The sequence below is a fragment of the Typha angustifolia genome, chromosome 9 (assembly GCF_048772165.1).
Source record: "Typha angustifolia cultivar Huaian chromosome 9, ASM4877216v1, whole genome shotgun sequence".
In the NCBI taxonomy this organism is placed as follows: Eukaryota; Viridiplantae; Streptophyta; class Magnoliopsida; order Poales; family Typhaceae; genus Typha; species Typha angustifolia.
In genome coordinates this window covers 7142379-7160978 of record NC_133247.1, presented here as the reverse complement: position 1 = coordinate 7160978, position 18600 = coordinate 7142379, and the positions used below count along the sequence as shown (strand labels likewise).

The 18600-nt window shown below is 40.4% G+C and overlaps 1 protein-coding gene across 1 annotated transcript; it reads left to right on the top strand.

Annotated features, from left to right (window-relative positions):
• Positions 1-9814: 9814 nt before the first annotated feature.
• On the top strand, positions 9815-11082 carry LOC140767622 (putative B3 domain-containing protein Os04g0347400). Its single transcript, XM_073107611.1, has 4 exons — positions 9815-10014; positions 10141-10438; positions 10525-10670; positions 10741-11082. The coding sequence occupies exons 1-4, from the start codon at positions 9925-9927 to the stop codon at positions 10972-10974; spliced, it is 768 nt and encodes a 255-aa protein (XP_072963712.1). The 5' UTR covers positions 9815-9924; the 3' UTR covers positions 10975-11082.
• The last annotated feature ends 7518 nt before the right edge of the window (positions 11083-18600 follow it).

Sequence of the window (18600 nt, the reverse complement as noted above, 5' to 3'; positions counted from 1 at the left end):
TCTTGCTTTATCCAAAAGCTGAATAATTCAAGACATTATATTCACTAGTTAAAAAATAAATCCGATAATATTTCACTAGGAAAGGTTCAAATATAAAAGTTACCTATTATGATGCGATAACTTTTCGTATACTCTCAATCAAGTCTATATTTCATGTGCATTTATAACCACTTCATTCATGCGGGGGTTGTTAGAAATATCATCTATTTGAGAATTATATTTTATTAACTTTGAGATCAAATTTATGTAGGGTCCATATATTATTAATGATTAATTAATGGTAAAACTAAAAGAGATCAAAGAGTATTTTAATATCATATATACACTTATTTAAATTGATAAAGAGAAGTGAATAAAAATTAGCTCTAAAATTAGTATCATGGTAATAGAAAATAAAAAGAAGTGACTTTAGTATCATATTGAATGTTTGAGAAATGTTAGTATGGTATATAAATATTAGACTTCTCATGGCCTTTGGACCCCAAAAAAGGTACCTACTTTGTAGGTAAAGAAATCTATGCAAATCAATTCACACATACGTGCCTCACCTAGCCTAACTCAACTCGATTTGATCCCAAAGTGATGCGTTCCTTTAGATTAAAATAGTTAATTAGTTCAAACACAAAGAGGTCTATACTTTCGTGACTAGATGCTATGATCCAACCATTCGCATCCCTTTGACATGGTTGTTCTATTCTATAAATAGGTCGTTAATTTGCATTTGTTATTAACAAAATTTTTGTTCATTGCATTTGAGTCTTCCGTCTGCATTTGAGAGTCTTGCACGATTCCGATTCGATAAGATATTTGGATAGTAGCTTTATTTCGAGTGCAAAAAAATCATTGTATCCTAAGAAATTGATGTCCATTATTTTAGAAGCAATTTATGGAGGACAAATTGATCTTAAGAAATATTGTCCAACACTAGACTCGACTATATAAAATTTTACATTCCGTAGTTTGTAAATTTATTTATTATATTTTTATCAAATTTGTATTAGTTTTGTAACTTTTAGAATCAAACTATTACTACCAACAATTTGTGGGCTTTAAAAACAAGCTTTTCAGCAAGCGCACAATGGGAAATTAAGAGGGACACTATAAGAAAGAGATCATGGAAGAGGAGAGAGAAGAAAGCTCAGTGCCTAGAGAGAGAGAGAGAGAACATAAAATTTTGGTGATTGGTGGTGCTATAGAGGAGAATGACTAAGGAGGAGAAGAGATCTATGTAAAAGGGAAATAGAGAAGTATTTGAGGTGCTTTTTTGGAAAGATGCCGAGATGATGGTTGGAGTTCTTACTATGGGCGGAGTGGTCTTATAACACTGCCTATCATAGCAGCATTGACATGACTCCATTTGAGGTGGTGTATGGACGCACAGCTCCGATGTTACACGCTTATAATCTAGTGGCATCGGCAGATAGGACGGAGGTGGACTTAGCATTGATGGATAGAGACGCCATATTGAGGAGGTTGCGTGCTCATCTTAAACCACATGAAGCAAGTTTATGATCGTAGCCATAGGGAGTAGGAGTTCGACATCGGTAGTTGGGTGTTTATGAGGGTGCAACCGTATCGACAGGTGACCTTGTGTCCGATGGATAACCAAAAGTTAGCACATCGCTACTTTGGTCTGTTTCGGGTGTTGGAGCGTATTGGTCTAGTTGCATATCGTTTGGAGCTGCCGAAGAGGTCGAGAATACATCCTGTCTTCCATGTTTCATTGTTAAGGGAGCGCATTGGAGATCATGAGGTTGTTGGATCGGTTCTATCGGAGCCATTGGAGGAGATAGAGATCGTAGAGCCAGTTTGAGTACTTGATAGACGCCGACAACGACGCGGTACCAGATTGGAGATGGAGATTCTAGTTAAGTGGCTTGGCAAGCTATCTAACGATGTGACATGGGAGTTGGAGACTAATATCTTGGAGCGTTTCCTTGACTTTTCACCTTAAGGGCAATACCTTCATAATAGAGGTCGAAATATATCATTCATGAGGCCTTAAAAAGTAGCTGAAGCATTGGTGAGACCACAAGGCATCACCCGGAACTCATAATGCCCATCCAGAGTCCAAAATACAGTCTTATGCACATTCGTCGAGTAAACTCTAATTTGATGATACCTAACTCTCAAGTCAAGCTTGCTGAATATAGTCGCCCATACAAGCTCATCCAGTAGCTCCTTTATAACCGGAATGAGATACCGGTCCTTGACGGTTATAGCGTTTAGTGCCTGATAGTCGACCCAAAAATGTCATGTCCCATCATTTTTCGCACCAATAGCATGGGCGATGAGTATGAGCTATGACTTTATTGAATGAGGCCTTGCTCCAACATCTTGACTACCATCTTAGAGATAACTTATTTTTGCACATGTGGATATTGATATGGCCTCACATTCGTCGATACAGCCCCGGGCACAATCTCTATGTGGTGATCTGCTATTCTACTTTGTGACAACTCTTTTGGTTCCTCAAATGGTCCAACAAATTTGTCTAATAAATTAGACAACTCGATGGTAGTATCTAGACTCATTTGAGGCTCATCTCCTACTGGTCCTAACTATAGAAGATAGGCCAAATCACTTGCACATAACAGCATCACCATCGGCTGCATTGCAGGAATCGACGGAGATCGATGCCATCAAGCCGCACATCTTTATTTCCTTACTTAAATTTTATTCACATGCTCCGAAAATCAAAAGTGACGGGTCCCAAGCTTTATAACCACTGAGTGCCTAGGACAAAATCCACTCCTTGCAGAGCCAACGAATATAAGTCCACGACGATGTTGTGTCCTTGCATCCGAATACCAACCCGACGACACAAACTCTTCGCCTTAAGCTTTGTGCCGTCTCCAATAGCAACATCAAACCCCGTGGTCAATTCAGCATCCAAGCCCAATCTCCTCACTAACCTCTCATCTAGAAAGTTATGTGTACTCCCTAAATCAATGAGGATATGTACACAATGCTTTCTCACGAGTCTATATACCCGCAATGTCCTCGGCATGGAAATATTTGAATATGCATGCATCGATATTTCAGCTTGGATATCTTCCTCTGCACCCTTCTCAACGATCTCCTCATGAACCTCCTCTGAACACTCTCCATCCCTAACAACCTCTTCGTCCTCCTCAAGACCGTCAATGAGCATTATACTCCCGATCAATTTAGAACACTAATGACCGGGGGTGAAACGTTTATCGCATCGAAAGCAAAGACCCTTTGCTCTTCGCTCCTCCACCTACGCAGCTATGAGAGTTCGAACGGGGGATCTTATGCCTCTTCTAACATTGAAAGAAGGTCTCAAAGGTTGTCGTGGTCTAATACTAGCAACCGCTGACTTTGAATTTGTAGAATTTCCAACCGGTGTTCTAGGTGCAAACTGCCCATCTCGGTTGCCCCAACTTATTTTTGCTGTCATCTTGAGAGCCTTATATTTTTGCTCCATCCTCATGGCCTTTTTAAAGGCCTCCTCAAGAGTGGTAGGACAAAGAGCATGAACATCTGCCTGTATCTCATCCCGCAGCCCTGAAATAAATATTCTCATTAATGTCGGTTCGGGCCAAAGTGGCTCACAATGACTACTAACTCTTTCAAATTCAGCTTGGTACTCCAATACGATCGTCCTCTGAACCATCTTGCTTAATGTGGCAGTAAAATCTTCATATGCCACTGTCCCAAATTTGCATGTAATCCTTCTACAAAAATCAACCCATCTGATAAATCCTCCACCATGAATAACCGATTGATACCAATGCAATGCCGTTCCTTAGAGGTGAAAGCTTGCCATCTGGACCTTTGCGTCCTCCGCTGTCCCTTGATAATCAAAGTATTGTTCAACTTGAAACACTCAATCCGTTGATTCACCGCCTTGGAATTTTAGAAAGTCCAAGCGTGCGGTTCTCCCCCGAATAGCATTGTCATATTTGCGAAAGATTCTTGGTTCAGGTCTAAACCTTTGTGCATGTTGATCTCCTTCTCTAAATCCTCGAGCACGCCCATCACCATCTTCGAAGAGATCAACCTCATCCTTAAAGTAATAATCCTCCTCATCGACGAAGCGCACTAGTGCCACACGCCTCTTGAGTTCCACCACCATCATTCTTGGGTTTTGTAACAGAGGTGGGGGATGATATGTAGGTATAGATAAAAGGGGATCATTGACACTAATATGTCGCACTTGGACCTGTGGGGTATCAGTTCGGTGTGGTGGTCTCACCGCTAGTCCTTCTTGAGGCACCAATTGTTGTCGAGAAAATGATGAAGCCGATCGGTTCATGACATATTCTTTTAAATCATTGTGATCCTTTTGCATTGCGTCAACTCTATGTAGCAATGTTTGGAACATGCCCCTAACCCATGGACGTTGGTTGACTCGGTTCTACCGTGGTCGCTCCAAAGGAATCGGCCTCACAGTTAGGGTTATCGTGGTTGAGTCTTCCTTTGTCGATGTGCTCTCTATTGGTCTCCTTATTGATGTCATCTTTCTTGTTTCAACCATTAATGGAGGTCTGAGGTTCACCTGACTCTGATACCAAATTGATGGGTTACAATACCAAAAGATAGGCTATAGAATGATTCCTTCAAGATCTGGATTTATTATAAAAATTAGTCCGTGCAACCATAGGAAAATATTCATCAAATATTCTCCTATAATAAGAAAATTATAAAACCAACTGGATTAGATCCATTTCGTATTTATGCCCTTCTCATATTTGAACTGCAACTGGGACGAAAATACAAAATAATGCAGGTGATGGTGGTGGTGACGGGTGGAGTGGATGTTAGGGTTACGGATGATAATGGAGATGAAGGTGGATGGTGGATGTGGTTAAAGGATATAGACAAAGGAAAAGAAGTGGTCTAGATCCCGAAGAAGAGGGAGAACTCAACAGATAAGAAAAATTAGAAGTTAGAAAAGACCTTGCAAACGGTTGAGGTGGAAGGTTGGTAAAGAGGAATGAGGGAGAGAGAATAAAGAGAATATAAGAGGCAAGAAATTAATAATCCAATAGCATAATAAATTTGGCTGTCATCCACACCTTTATAGAGGCTAGCTAACAAGCCCTAATAACAATAACTAACCCTAATCCTAGTGCAATCCCGCCAATTATGTTTGAACACGCTCGATCGCATTCGAACTCTTAAAAGACGTTATCTGTATATGCAAACACGATGCAGGCATTCCAACGTGGCATTCAAACACGCCCAATCGCATTCAAACACGCTTTTTGCGTCCTTTGTATTTGTGAACCTAATGCAAGCGTTTACAAGGGCGTTCAAACGTGACCCCTTCCGCGTTCGAACGCGGCCTACAGGTATTTTATTTTAATAAAAATAAACAACTAATGCAATATGAAATGATCCTAACTAAATGTATCAATCACTTTAGAAATTATGCACACTTTTCTGCTTTGGCGCACCCATACACGGCAAAGAAGGTTGCGGAGGTTTATGTCCATGCCATGGCCAAGATGCATGGTATGCCAAAAATAATTATTTTAGATCGTGATCCTATATTTGTGAGTCAATTTTGGTAGGAATTTTTTACTCTCCAAGGGACTACCTTTCGTATGAGTTTAGCCTATCATCCTCAAACGGACGACCAATCCGAAGTGCTGAACCGATGCTTGGAGTACTACTTGTAGTGCTTTGTCGGCAAGTGACCGCGGTAGTGGCTATCTTATTTGCCATGTGTAAAATGGTCATACAATTCGGCCTTCTAGTCGGCCATTGGCATGACTCCGTTTCAGGCCATCTTTGGTCAGCTGCCTCCGACCTTACACACATACCTGCCATCAGCCCAACCTAACAAAACTAAAGTGGATGTGATTTTGCAAGATCAAGATGAGGTGTTGAGGAGACTCAAGATGCACCTAGTTGCTGCCCAAAATCGAATGAAGCAAGTCTATGACCAGTGGCACCAAAAGAAGTCCTTCTCGATTAGGGATTGGGTCTTCATCAAGCTCCAACCAAATCGACAAAGCTCGGTTAGACCCATTCCTAATTAGAAGTAGGCTCCAAAATTTTATGGACCTTATCAGGTGATCGAGTAAATTGGACCCGTGGCGTACCGTCTAGACTTACTTGAGGAGGCGTGGATACATCCAATTTTTTATGTCTCAAGCTTTAAGGCTCAAGTTCCTCCTGGCAAGCTGATTGGAGCTGTTCCACCCGAGCCAATAAGGGTTGATTCAGATGAGTCTGAAGCTAAACTGAGTACCCCTACGCCAGTTCAGATCCTAGCTAGAAGACCCACTCGAGTCCATGACAAGTGGGTGACTGAGATTTTGATGGACTGGCACAGAAGCACCGTGGATGAGGTGACTTGGATGCTCGAATCTGACTTTATAAACTGCTATCCAGATTTGACACCTTGAGGACAAGGTGAACGGAAGCATGGTGGAGTGATACAACTTGGTCAGTTGAATCCACTCACGACATTGGGTTCATTAGGATGAGCCTATTTATCTAGTTTGATTTTGCTTTGAGAAAATAAAGCCTTTTGCTGGGCCATACGAATACCTACACACATTCACAAAAATAGAGAACGGGAATTGCGCGTTCAAACGGCCATGGGCCCATTCGAATACCTGCACATGTTCGCAAAGATAGAGAATAATATTTGCGTGTTCAAACACGATCGGGCGCATTCGAACGCACTACAACGAGAACTTTTAATTTTTAGGGTTTTTAATTGGGTTGTTTGGGTCAAAAGGGTGAGCCTCTGTAAATATGTGGAGGAAACCCTAATTGAAGTTTTATCGAATAATTGGATCGGCATCGTTGCCCTTATCCCCCTCCTTCTTGCTCTAGCCATTGGCGCTCTTTTCCACCTCCTTTCTTCCACCGCCCAAGTCCTTGATCAGCCTCCTCTTACTCATAATCCCCTTTTTATGCAGTAACTTCTCCCCTTTCACTCTAAAGAGGAGTTCTCCTAGTACCTATCTAACTATTGAAGGACTAACAAGCTAGGGTTCACCGACCTTCGATTACTTTTTGGCCTATATCTCAAGATCTTGCCATCCAAACTCTAAGTTCTTGGATTCGTTGGAAATCTCTCTTCAAGAGCAACAACATATTCAAATTTGAGGAAGATCCAACAGCTAGATCTTTTATGATTTTCTTCGAAAATCACATCCTCAAACATGTCCGGAACAGTCATAGATCGGATCAAGCGTGTTCTTAACAAAGGTCGATGCGCACCTAGTGCAAATAGATGACTTAGGTGCACACTCCCTAGTCATTGAACCAAGAAATACGAAAACATCTATGTTAAATTGGTTCAAATTTTCACAATTAATTATCAAAACTAATCAAAGGATATTCATGCAAGCATAAAATGGGTTCTTAATTCACCTGGTTATAGTTCCAACTTATTTCCCAAGTGTTTTCTGATGCTGAGTATCTGAGTGTTACATAATGGGTGTTAAAAGAATGAAAATTTATATATAACACCCTGATTTATAATATAATTATGGTTTACACTCTACATTTTCACTACAAATCGAGCAATTTAATTTAATGAATATGTGCATAAAACACCCTAGGCTAAATTTAAGCTAACACCGTCAGAATATTCCATTAATTAGATATATTTTATTTTTAAAATGACCAGAATACCCTTATTTTTCAAATGTCTAAAATGCTCTTAGTATGACTTGGTTGGTAGTATTTTTGTAATTTTATTAGTTTAGTTAACTTAACTTACAAATTTAGCTAAGTTTAACTAATTGATTTAACAGTAGGGTATCAATTGTATATATTCACTAAATAATAGAGCTTGATTTATAAATAGTAAAAATATAGGGTATAAACTATAATTTTATTAAAAGATGGGGTGTTATATGTAAATTTTTCTTTAAAAAAAAAAGAAAAAGCGAATAATCCGCGAGTACTCTTTATTCGCTGTGTACTTTGTGACGGAATAATTTTGTGATTTTTGGGTTTTAAGTTGTCAGGAAGCTGCAAGGCCTGGGACTAAATTCTAGCTTTGGAATAGCAAAAGCTATTTTTGGATGTTGCAGCTTTAAATTTTGGTAAAGCTTTGGCAGATCTCTTTTTCTAGAGAGTTTGCATTTAACATCCCATGTTATCGTTGTTTAATGCAATTCCTGTTCTATAATTGCAGTATCCGCAAATAATAGCATAAAATAAGCCAAAAGGCATAGTTATTAAAAAACTTTACTTTTGTGAGTTTCACAGTTTTATTATATAATTCAGTTATCAAAATATCTGTACTTTTTTATAAAAAAAGTATTTGTATTTTCTATTTGTAATATTATAACTTGTATTTATATGAAGTTTGGAAGGTTTTATTTGTGCTTATTTTATTGGCATATTATGTTTCAAAAATATAATTTTTGTTTATGTAATGTGTCTATATTTTATATATGAACATATGCAAAAGTTATGAGATGTTTGATCAAAAATATTGAAGCCGAAAATTAATTTTAAAATCAAAGTATTCAAAACAATTTTAGAATCATCAATAAAGTGCTTAAAAGGTGTCATGACAATTGAAGTAGTATAAAAAAATTCATAAGAACATTGGAATAACCACTCAGCATTCAACTATTTGCAATTTTTCACATAAAAGGTTTTGTGTTTGTGATTTTTTTTTCACGCTTTACTTTTGCATATTCATTATTGATATCTTGTAATAGATCTTATTTCCTAGGGCGTTTAATACATTTTTTCAAACTTCATAGTTTCTTAGTTCCTAATTTGTACTATGTAGGTCATACTTAATACATAATTCCTAGTCTTAGTAGTTAGTAAAAATTTATGAAATTTTATAAATCACACCTTATGTTTTACCTATTTTATGATTTACATCCTCGTCTTTAACTATTTTGTAACCCAAGACCTCATTTTCCCCCTAATTTTTATTTAAACCCTAAATTAACTTGAATTGTATTAGCAAAAATATACTTCGTTATAATCTACTGAATAATTTACATAATACCTGAATTATCCATATCTCCTTCATCCTCTCATTCTTTCCTATCCTTCTCAAATCAGAGTCGTTCAAAATCCTCGACTCACTTTATCTTTTTCGGTGAACCCTTTGTCAGATAAAATATGGCATAAGAGGAGGATACGGGAAGAAGCAGAAGAGAAGGGAGTGATAAGCCTATTTTAGTAATTTGATTAATATTAGTTAGTCAAAATAATGACAAGTTGTTAAATAAAAGTTATAAGGAAAAAAAAGGGTTGGTTATAAAATCCTCAATAACAGGACTGTGAATCACAAAATAGATATAATATAAGTTATGATTTATAAAATATTTAAATTTTTATTACTACTTTTGTGGAGAGAAATTTGACATAACAATATATCTTTACAAAAAGTCACAATAAGTCGCAGAAGGTATATAGTTTATAAATATATGAGAGAGAGTAAATACATATTATTATGCCCATCTTCTCGAGGCAAAAAACAAGACATAATAGTATATTATACAAAAATTCTTAAATTGTGCTAAATGCATAGTAGGCCTTGGTGACAAAATGGAAAACCAAAGTGTGTTTTGGATGCAAATTCCCCATCTACAATATAGTTAAATGTCACAAATGGAAGTTTAAAGGGCAGATGGAATTTTGACCAAACTAGACAATTATATATATATATACGTATATATGTATATATGTATATGTATATATATATGTATATGTATATGTATATATATATATATATGTATATGTATATGTATATTTCCCAAAAGGATATATATCTTTATCAATAACCTATCCCTTTGATTGCTTTAAAAAGAAAACTTGTTTCAGTGCGAGATGGCAGAGGAAGGACTACACACTTGTTATCTGCTGTCGATGCATTTCAGAAGTCTTTAAGATTTAGCTCTAAAATTTCATACGTTACATATCTCTTGCTCTTCTATTGCTGCTACGCATCCACAAATGGCGACAAACGGGAGACCAAGTGCTGCTCACAGCCATAAGCGTCTCCAGTTCTTCAAGGTGTTGCTTCCCGAGTCCTTAGAGAAATTGGTACAACTCTCTCTCTCTCTCTCTCTCTCTCTCTCTCTCTCTCTCTCTCTCTCTCTCTCTCTCTCAATACTATTTGTTATTTGGATTTGATGACCTCACAAACTATATTAACTTTGCATCTTGCAGCGAATACCGCCTAAGTTTGCAGTCCATCTTCTGAAAAACAATATCGTTGATGGTCGAGAAGCTACCATTTTCAGTCCCCTCGGCAAGTTTTGGCATGTCGAGCTCATTCGAGATGGATCACAAGTTTTCTTCAGCAGGGGTTGGAAGGAATTTTTGAAGGCTCATGATCTACTTGTTGGTTACCTGTTAGTGTTTCGCTACGAAGGGAATTTGGTCTTCACCATAAAAGTGTTTGACCTCAGCGCATGCTGCAAAGACTTCTCTTATCCCATTGCCACGAGAGACCAAGTTAGCCATGGTAAAAGTAAAATTGAATGATCTTTTGAGTTACAATCTCATTTTTGTGGTATTTGATTTGCTGAGCATGGAAATGTTTCTGTGTAGACGAGGAGCAGAGGAACATGCCATCATCAAACACGAAAAGAAAGAATGAGATTACTTCGGCAGAGAAGATTTCTGCCTATGCAAAGCCCTCTCTACCTCATTTTAAGAGGACAATTAAAGCTTATCACTTAACTAGAAAGTCTATGGTGAGTGCTTCATTAGATAAAATAGTTTATCTTAAACTAACAATGTCTATAAACTTTTGTGCCAATGCAGAGTGTTCCAAAAGGGTTTTGCTCATCAGCCGGTCTTTCGACAAAGCGAGAGATTATACTGAGGAACTCACAGCAAACATCATGGCCTGTGAACTTTGGCATCAGCGGTCATAACAACTACCTGGGAAAGGGATGGGCGAAGCTGTGTGGAGACAACAACATAAAAGAAGGAGACAGATGCATTTTTGAGCTTGTAGAAGAGAATGTATTGCAATTCCGGGTGGTTGACAACTAAGCATTACCATGCAATCTTCTCATGTTTGGGTCTATTAGAGTTATTAGATTTATATATTATTTATTTGTCTTATTTCACGGTGATTTTGTATAAATAGGGATCGGCCTCCTCTTTGATGATTAATGAAATACACAACATTTTTTTATCAAACTCTTCTCTTCTCCTACACTCTTCTCTTTCAACCCAATCTACGGTAAACTCACTATCATTTCATGGTATTAAAGCATTCCGATCTCTAGAGACATTTTAAGTTGGATCTCTTATTCTCCAATAGTCATATCCCTCTTTGATTGTTTTTCACCATCGTCGAGGTTGAGAGCTACCGCCTCACTCCTCGAGCTATGTAGAAGCAGCAGCCAGCCACAGTAGCTACAACAGCAGTGTGCATTTCGGCCTATTATTAGGTGTAAAAGAAAGTAGCACGGTTGACCTCACCCAAGTTTCACTGATGGTTGGATGCCCTGCCTTATCTCTTTCCCCTCCAGTTTTTCCCATCACAACTCTTCCAATCGACCTCTCCCTGTTTTGTCGATCAGTGTCATCACTATCCTAATCAAAATTCGACAACCACCCTTCCCACTTCCTTTATCGCCGATGAAGACTTGTAGTTCCTTTTTGTTCACATGCACTCATCACATTGGTATTTTTGGCTTATTAGCATTGTTTGGAAGGGATGGCTTGGCTAAAGGATGAGCTCCTATCAATAACCTTCAAAGTCGACGAGGTTGTGGGAGTCATTACCGCGACTTGGGACCCTCCCAATCGTCCATGACCAAGGTGAGTGATACGCTTAGTTAGGATCTTTTCTTATTGCATTAGGTGTTTATTTTCATTAAAATAAAATTCATGTAGGTCGCGTTCGAACGCAGGTGGAGTTGCGTTCGAACGCCCTTATGAACGCCTGTATCAGGTTCGCAAATACAAAGAACGCATATTGTGCGTTCGAACGCGGTCGGACGAGTTCAAACGCCTGTATCGCGTTCGCACATCTAGAGAAGGGGCTTTTTGAGCACGATCGATGGGAATCCTCTAGAATTTGGGTTTCATATTGTTTTAGGACTTGTTGGCTAACCTCTATAAATATGTGGAAGGCAGCCAACTTCATTATGCTATTGGATTATTGATTTCTTACCTTCTATCTTCTCTCTAGACTTCTCCCTCCTCCCTCTTCACCATCCTTCCACATCTACTGTTGGCAAGGTTTCTCCTTGCTTCTAATCTCCCTTGACTGTCGAGCCACTCCTCTTCTTTCCCCTTGTCTACTTTCTTAATCACTTCCACAATCCACCCTCATCTCCATACCCATCCATAACCCTAACATCCACTTCACCTATCACCACCACCATCACCCACGTTTTTCCGTGTTTTTGTCCCTGCTATAGTTTAAATCTACAAAGGGCATAAATATGAAAGTTGTAGATCAGGAAGTTTCGGATCCAACACAATTACTTCTAAAATTTTCTGACTACCATAGAACATCTGACAAATATTTTCCCACAGTTATATGGATTACTTCCTGTAATAAATTCAAATCATAAGGAATTATTCCGTAGCCGATCTTTTGATTCCAAATCCCATCAATTTGATATCAGAACTCATTACTGGTATCAGAGCTGGCGAACCTCTGACCTCCATTAATGGTTGAGACAAGGAAGAAGACATCAACAAGGAGACCTACGAGGGAGCACACCGATAAAGGAGGACTCAATGCATGATGATCCTAACCATGAGGCTGATTCCTTTGGAGTGACCATGGCAGGACCAAGTCAACCAACATCCATGGGTTCGAATATGGATAAACTAAGGGGCAAGTTTCAAATATTTTTGCATAGAGTTGACAATATACAAAAGGATCACAATGAATTCAAAAAATATGTCATGAATCGATTGGGTTCGTCATCTCCTCGACGATGAACGGAGTTACAAGAAGGACCAGCGGTGGGACCCCATAGGTCCAAATACGTCATATGAGTGTCAATGATCCCCTCCTACCTATGCCTTCACATCATCCCCCACCTCTGTTACAAAACCCAAAATCGATGGTGGTGGAACCCGAGAGGCGTGCGGCACCGGTGTGCTTTGTCGATGAGGAGGATTGGCATTTTGAGGATGAGGTTGATCCCTATGGAGATGGTGATGGACATGCTCGAGGATTTAGAGAAGGTGATCAACATGCACAAAAGTTTAGACCTGAACCAAGGATCTTTCGCGAACCCGACAACGCTATTCAAGGAAGAACCGCATGTTTGGACTTTCCCAAATTTCAAGGCGATGATCCAATGAATTGGGTATTTCAAGTTGAACAATATTTTGATTGTCAAGGTACAGCGGAAGATGCAAAAGTCCAGATGGCAAACTTTCACCACCAAGGAATAGTATTGCATTGGTATAGATCGATAATTCGTGGTGGTGGATTTGTCGAATGGGCTTATTTTTGTAAGAGGATTACACGCAGATTTGGGATAGTAGTATATAAAGATTTTGCTGCCATATTAAGCAAGATGATTCAAAGGACTACCATATTGGAGTACCAAGCTGAGTTTGAAAGAGTTAGTAGTCGTTGTGAGTCACCGTGGCCCGAACATACATTGATGAGTACATTTATTTCAGGGCTGTGGGATGAGATACAAGCGAATGTTCGTGCTCTATATCCTACTACTCTTGAGGAGGCCTTTGAGAAGACCGTAAGGATGGAACAAAAGCATAGGGCTCTAAAAATGATAGCGAAAACCAATTGGGACAACCGAGATGGGCAGTTTTCTCCTAGAACGTCGGTTAGAAATTCTAGGGTTTCAAAAATAGCGGCTGCGACTACTAGACCACGACCACCTTTGAAACCTTCTTCCGACGTTAGAGGATGCACTAGACCCCCCCGGTTTGAACTCTCACATCTGCCCAAGTGAAGGAGCGAAAAGAGCGAAGGGCCTTTGCTTTCGATGTGATGAGCATTTTATCCCCAGTCATCGGCATTCAACCGATCAGGAGTGTGATGCTTATTGATGGTCCTGAGGAGGATGATGAGGTAGTTGATGATGGAGAGTGTCTAGAGGAGTAGAGGAGACCCATGAGGAAACTATTGAGGAGGGTGTGGAGGAAGATATCCAAGCTGAAATATCAATGCATATATATTTGGGTACTTTCGTGCCGAGGATGTTACGGGTAGACGAACTCGTTAGAAAGCATTGTGTGCACATCCTCATCAATTCGAGGAGTACACACAACTTTCTAGACGAGAGGCTAGTCAGTAGATTGGGTTTGGCTGCCGAACTGACTACGGGGTTTGACGTTGCTATTAGAGATGGCACGAAGCTTAGGGCGGAGAGCTTGTGTCACCGAGTTAGTATACGGGTGCAAGGACACGACATCATTGTGGACTTGTATCCATTGGCGTTGCGAAGAGCAGACATTGCCCTTGGTGCTCAATGGTTACAGAGTTTGAGACCCATCATAATTGATTTTCGGAGCATGTGGATGAAATATAAACAAGGAAACAAAGATGTGCAGCTTGATGGTATTCGATCTTCACCAATTCCTGCGATGCAGCCTATGGTGGGGCTACCTTATGCGTATGATTTGGCCTATCTTCTTTAGTTAGGACCAGCAGGAGATGAGCCTTAAACGAGTTCAGGTATTACCATTGAATTGTCTAATTTATTAGATAACTTTTCTGGACTGTTTGAGGAGCCGCAAGAGTCGCCACCGAGGAGAGCGACGGACCATCGCATAAAGATTATACCTGGGGCTGCATCGACGAATGTGAGGCCATATCAGTATCCACATATGCAAAAAGAAGTTATCTCAAAGATGGTATCCGAGATATTGGAGCAAGGCCTCATACAACAAAGTTATAGTTCATACTCATCCCCCGTGCTATTGGTGTGAAAAAAGGACGGAACGTAGCATTTTTGTGTTGACTATCGAGCACTAAACGCTATTATCGTCAAGGACCGGTATCCTATTCTGGTTATCAAGGAGTTGCTGGACGAGCTTGCAGGGGTGACTATATTTAGTAAGGTTGACTTGAGGCCCAAGTATCATCAAATTAGAGTTCACCCGGCGGATGTGCACAAAACTACATTTCGGACTCCAGACGGGCATTACGAGTTCCGAGTGATGCCTTTTGGTCTCACCAATGCCCCAGCTATCTTTCAAGGCCTCATGAATGATATATTTCGGTCTCTCTTGTGTAGATATGTCTTGATATTTTTTGACGATATTTTAGTGTATAGTAAGACTGAATTGGAGCATTGGCGGCATTTGGAGGTCGTGCTGAATTTGTTGGAGCATTTCCACCACACTCTAGAGACCGGTCATGAGGGTGTCTTGAGGACTAATAGAGGATATCTCAGAGTTGCATGTGGCCAGGATTGAGACGGGATGTGAGGAGTTTTGTCCGTGCTTGCGAAATCTGTCAAAGGGCTAAAGCAACCATCTTGAAACCGGCCGGATTACTACAGCCTTTACCTATATCGGACCGTATTTGGGAGAACATTTCTATGGACTTCATAGAGGGTCTTCCGTTGGTACGTGGTTATTCTGTTATCTTTATGGTGGTTGATAGATTGAGTAAGTATGTGCACTTTTTGTCATTGTCACATCCATTTTCAGCCAAGACGATGGTTGAAATTTTTTTAGAGATATTGCTCGATTACATGGCATGCCATGCACGATAGTCTTAGATTAAAATCGTGTATTTATGAGCGACTTTTGGACTGAGTTTTTTGGATTGCAGGGGACTCGATTAAACTTCAATTCGGCCTACCATCCACAGACGGACGACCAAACCAAGGTGGTTAATCGAAGCATTGAGTAGCATTTGAGGTGCTTTATTGGAGAGATGCCGAGACGATGGTTGGAGTTCTTACCATGGGTGGAAAGGTCATATAACACCGCCTACCATAGAAGCATTAGCATGACTCCATTTGAGGTGGTGTATGGACGCACACTCTGACGTTACGCGCTTATGATCCAATGGCATCGGTAGATAGGACGGAGGTGGACTTAGCATTTATGGATAGAGATGCCACATTGAGGAGGTTGCGTGCTCATCTTAAACTTGCTCAAAACCGTATGAAGCAAGTTTATAATCATAGCCATAGGGAGCAAGAGTTCGGTATTGGCAATTGGGTATTTGTGAGGGTGCAACCGTATCGATAGGTGACCTTATGTCCGATACGAAACCAAAAGTTAGCACATCGCTACTTTGGTCAGTTTCGGGTGTTGGAACATATTATTCCGGTTGCATATCGTTTGGAGCTGCCGAAGGGGTCAAGAGTGACCTTGTCTTTTATGTTTCATTATTGAAAGAGCGCATTGGAGATCATGAGATTATTGGATCGGTTCTACCGGAGCCATTGGAGGAGATAGAGATCGTAGATCCAGTTCGAGTACTTGCTAGACGCCAACGACAACATGGTACCAGATTGGAGATGGAGATTCTAGTTGAATGGCTTGGCAAGCCATCTGATGAGGCGACATGGGAGTTGGAGACTGATATCTTAGAGCGTTTCCCTGACTTTTCACCTTAAGGGCAAGGTGGGGAAAGCGTGGTGGGCTGACACGCTTAGTCTTTTCTTATTGCATTAGGTGTTTATTTTTATTAAAATAAAATTTCTGTAGGTCGCGTTCGAAGCGATCGCGTTCGAACACAGGTGGAGTCGCGTTCGAACGCTCTTGTGAATGCTTGTATAAGGTTCGCAAATACAGAGAACGCATATTGTGCGTTCGAACACGATCGGGCAAGTTCAAACGCCTGTATCACATTCGCACATCTAGAGAAGGGGCTTTCTGAGTGCGTTCAAACACGATCGGGCGCGTTCGAACGCAATCAACGGGAATCCTCTAGAATTAGGGTTTCATATTGTTTTAGGACTTGTTGGCTAGCCTCTATAAATATGTGGAAGGCAGCCAACTTCACTATGCTATTGGATTATTGATTTCTTGCCTCCTATCTTCTCTCTAGACTTCTCCCTCCTCCCTCTTCATCATCCTTCCACATCTATCATTGGCAAGGTTTCTCCTCGCTTTTAATCTCCCTTGACTATCGAGCCACTCCTCTTCTATGGGATCTCGACCACTTCTTTCCCCTCGTCTACTTTCTTAATCACTTCCATAATCCACCCTCATCTCTATAACCATCCATAACCCTAATATCCACTTCACCCATCACCACCACCATCACCCACGTTATTCCGTATTTTTGTCCCTACTATAGTTTGAATCTACGAAGGACGTAAATACGAAAGTTGTAAATCAGAAAGTTACGGATCCAACCCAATTACTTTCATAATTTTTTGACTACCATAGAATATCTGAAAAGTATTTTCCCACAGTTGCGTGGACTGCTTTCTACAATAAATTCATATCTTAAGGAATTATTCTGTAGCCGATCTTTTGGTTCTAGATCCCATCAATTTGGTATCAGAGCTCATTAGTGAGCTCGACCGTGCCACCCTATTTTGTGCTAGTGTGGGCTTCTTTTTCTTTTGGTTGCGTCATCCGCAGACCACGGCGAGCATCTCATCACCTTCCCTGACCTCACCACCTTTCCCAATGCCTTGCCATGTTGATTTCTTCCCTTCCCAATGCCCAACCCATATAGGCGTCCACTTCACCTTCTTTACCTTGCTAGTGACAGCTAGATGGTGGGCAATCTCTACTGAGTCAGGACCGCCTTCCTTGGAGACCCTCCCACCTCCTTTGCTCTCCTAGTCGACCAACGACAAGTAGTCGCCGGGGTTCTCTTCGCCTCTTTTGTTGTGGGGTGAGAATGAGGGAGGGAGCCGAACTCCCCTCGGGAAGGGGCAACTGAGTATGGGCAAGCAGGCTTGCCCCAAGCCTGAGCAAGTTGGATGAGCTAGCTAGACATGATCATCGAGTGGACCGGGCCAGCTTCTAGCCGAGCTTTTCGGGCCAACCGGGCTTAAGTATTTGTTCACAGCCCAACCTATCAATCACTCGGGTCGGGTTGGGTTTGGGCCGGGCTAGAATAGTATAGCCCGTTACCGCCCGTCGGCCCATGAGAGATCGGGCTAGCCGATCAAGCCGGGCCAGCTCGACCCACCAATCATTCAGCCCAACCCACATTTTAGCTATTTTTAGAATTTTTTTTACTATTAGCTTATTTTTTAAAAAAATATTTATGTTCCTCCATTTAAAAAAATAATAATAAATTAAAAAAATTTAAATGTGTGCTTAAAAAATGTAAAATAATACACTACCAAAATTTTAGTTAGTTTTTACTATAGCAGAACGGATAAATACTGTAGCATAACGGGCGGGCCTAGTTGCGGGCCAAACTGGTGAGTTTCCGGGCCAGGTTGGGCGGGCAAAGGGCTGGCTAGTGCCGCCCATGGGTAGTTCGGGCTCGGGCTGGGCCGTGCCGCCCATGGGTAGTTCGATCCTAGTGGGATTTAGTTTTTTATTATTTTTTTGATCTTTTTGTTGTGTTATCATTTTTGAAAATACTTAGACACATGTATGTATCTCAATCTAGGCACGATTCTTACCCTTGCTTAAGTAAAAAACATGGAATAAAAGTCAAACGAGTAAAACAAAGATGAACACCAAAATTTTTACGTGAAAAACTCTAAACGAATAAAAAACTACGGATACAAACTCAGATCA